General features: G+C 69.5%; 1 protein-coding gene across 1 annotated transcript in view; it reads right to left on the bottom strand.

Moving 5' to 3' along the window:
* The window catches only part of BAZ2A (bromodomain adjacent to zinc finger domain 2A), a gene marked incomplete at its 3' end in the record, with an annotated part of 16267 nt that overhangs the window by 11458 nt on the left and 2545 nt on the right, over positions 1-2264 (bottom strand). The window contains 4 exon segments of the mRNA XM_009282285.2: positions 253-438; positions 974-1446; positions 1448-1550; positions 2085-2222. Of these exon segments, the coding sequence (XP_009280560.2) occupies positions 253-438; positions 974-1446; positions 1448-1550; positions 2085-2220 (898 nt within the window).

Genomic DNA, 2264 nt, shown 5'->3' on the forward strand with positions numbered 1-2264 from the left:
GCCCGCCAGCGCCTGCCCAGGGCTGCCTGCCCGCCGAGGCCGCCGGAGAAGGCCTCCGCCATCACCACCGCCATTGCCCACTGCCCGGAAGGGACGGAGAGGGGCTGTGCACCGCTTCCCTGGGCACATGCAGCAGCTGGGCCAGGGCAGTGCAGGGGATGGCCATGGCAGCCGGGTGCAGGCAGCTGCCCATCCTGCCCGCTGCGGCCCCAACGCGCCCCCTCCAGCCCAGTGGGACGGCACCCTCCCTACCTCTGGCCAGAGACTCAAAGGGCTCCAGGGGGTCTTCGCTCAGGATGTGGGCGTCCTCCAGCCGAGGAGCAATGGGCAACGCGTCCCCCAGGCAGCTGCTGCCCGCGCCGGGGGCCAGGACAGGCCCCTCCTGCCCAAGCGGCACCACGCCGGGGGCAGACCCGTTGTAGCTGCAGATCTTCAAGTCTAAAGGGAACAACCGACAGAAAACAGGCCCTGTGGCAGCGGGACGCGATGGTGACAGAGCCCAGGGCCTGGCCACCACCGCCCTGGGGCCTGCCACGGGCTGCCGCCGTTCCCCACACTGGGGCAGTTCAGTTCCGGGCTTCTCCCCGGGGGTACCACCTGGCACGAGCTGCCGCCGTTCCCCACACTGGGGCAGTTGGCTGCCGGGCTTCTCCCCGGTACCCAGCCCTCACATGGCACCCAGCCACCCCAGGGCACGCGCACACGCCCGCACGGGGGGAACGCCGCTCTGCAGGCGGTGACACCGCAGGCTGCGCCCGGCCTGGTTTTACGAGATCCCAACACCGACTCCGAGTTGCGACAGGCCAAACCCTGGCCGGGACACGGGGCAGGTGGGTCGGAGGAGTCGGGCCTCCCCAGGGAGTTCAATGCCCAACTCCACCGTCCCGTCTCGGGGTCCAACACCTGCCTGTTGGGGCTGTGGCACCCCAGCCCAGAGCTCTGCCCGCCCGCACCGGCAGCGCCAGGCTCCTACCTGGCTGTGCCTCCTCCAGCTCCATGCTGCCCACCAGCCCGCCCCCGTTCTCCGCGATGGCGGGGGGGATCTCTTTGGCTGCGGCGTCGGCATCTCCCTCGCTGGGGCCTGGCTCCTCTGGCGGGCCCGGCGGCAGTGAGAAGGGCTGGGTGTCAGAGCCCAGCATGGGGGAGGGCTGGGCGGCCGTGTAGAAGCCAGCCGGCCCGTTCTGCATCAGCTCGAAGCTCTGGTCGTGGAAGGAGTCATACAGCTCCTGCGAGTCGAAGTTCAGCCCCATGGGGCCAGGGGTGCCGTTGCCCCAGAACTCCTGCCCGGCCCCCCGCAGATTAGTGCTGTGCCCTGGGGATGCTGGCCGGGACCCCCCAGCGATGCCGTTGAGCGGGAACTGTCCGAGGCCGGAGAGCGGGGTGGCCGCGGGGCTGCCGTCCTTGAGGCCGCCAGTGGGCGGGTATTGCGCGTAGTCCCAGAGGCAGGTGGGGGCGGGGGGGGGGGGGGGGGAGGCGGCGGGGGGGGGGGGCCACAGTACTGGGGTGAGATACAGTAGAGAAGCCATTGACATTCATGCCCCCGTTCAGACCTGCAAGGGAGCCAGAGGAGAGACAGCTGGGTCAGCGGCACGGCGGGGGCATTTCTTGACACCCTCCCCCATGCGGCGCCAGCCAGGCCCTGCCAGCGGCAGACGAGAGGGTTTGAGGACAGATGGACGACCTGCCCCAGCAGTCACTGAGCCCCCTGCCCTGCCGGTGCCCCTGCCTGCGCCTGGACAGAGCTGGGTGGTCGCATCCCCGAGACCCCCACGGCACAGCTCCCTGCTTGCTGAAACTGGCCCTGCCACAGGGCTTCACCAGCGTCGGGCTGAGCGCCGCAGGATGCCAGGGATTAGCCGAGTGCTTGGCAGGGCTGGGCCGGGGTGCCGGATCAGCTGACCGGCCAAATCCACGCAGAGACCCTGTTCCGGCATGGCTGCTTTTCTAAGCCAAGGCGACGGTGGGCACGCGACAGACCCCCGGCTCCAGTTCCACACATGGGGAGCTGCCAGCGGCCACGCCGCCGTGGCCCCTCTGTCCCCATGACCCCAGCTGGGCTGCGCCGGCCCCACAGGGGCACTTACTTTTCCCTTGCGGGGGGAAGCTGAGCGGGGAGCCGTGGGCGAAGGGGCTGTCCCCTGAGGCAGGCGTGGGTTTCGGTCCTGAGGCAGCGGGTGCAGAGGAAAGGCCAGTGAAGTTAAAATGGTTGTTTGTTTCCATTTCTGCAAAGTGGAAAAGAGGCACCAGGGTCAACCACCGGCAGG

This window comes from Aptenodytes forsteri, unplaced genomic scaffold, assembly GCF_000699145.1.
Source record: "Aptenodytes forsteri isolate BGI_AS27 unplaced genomic scaffold, ASM69914v1 Scaffold373, whole genome shotgun sequence".
Classification (NCBI taxonomy): Eukaryota; Metazoa; Chordata; class Aves; order Sphenisciformes; family Spheniscidae; genus Aptenodytes; species Aptenodytes forsteri.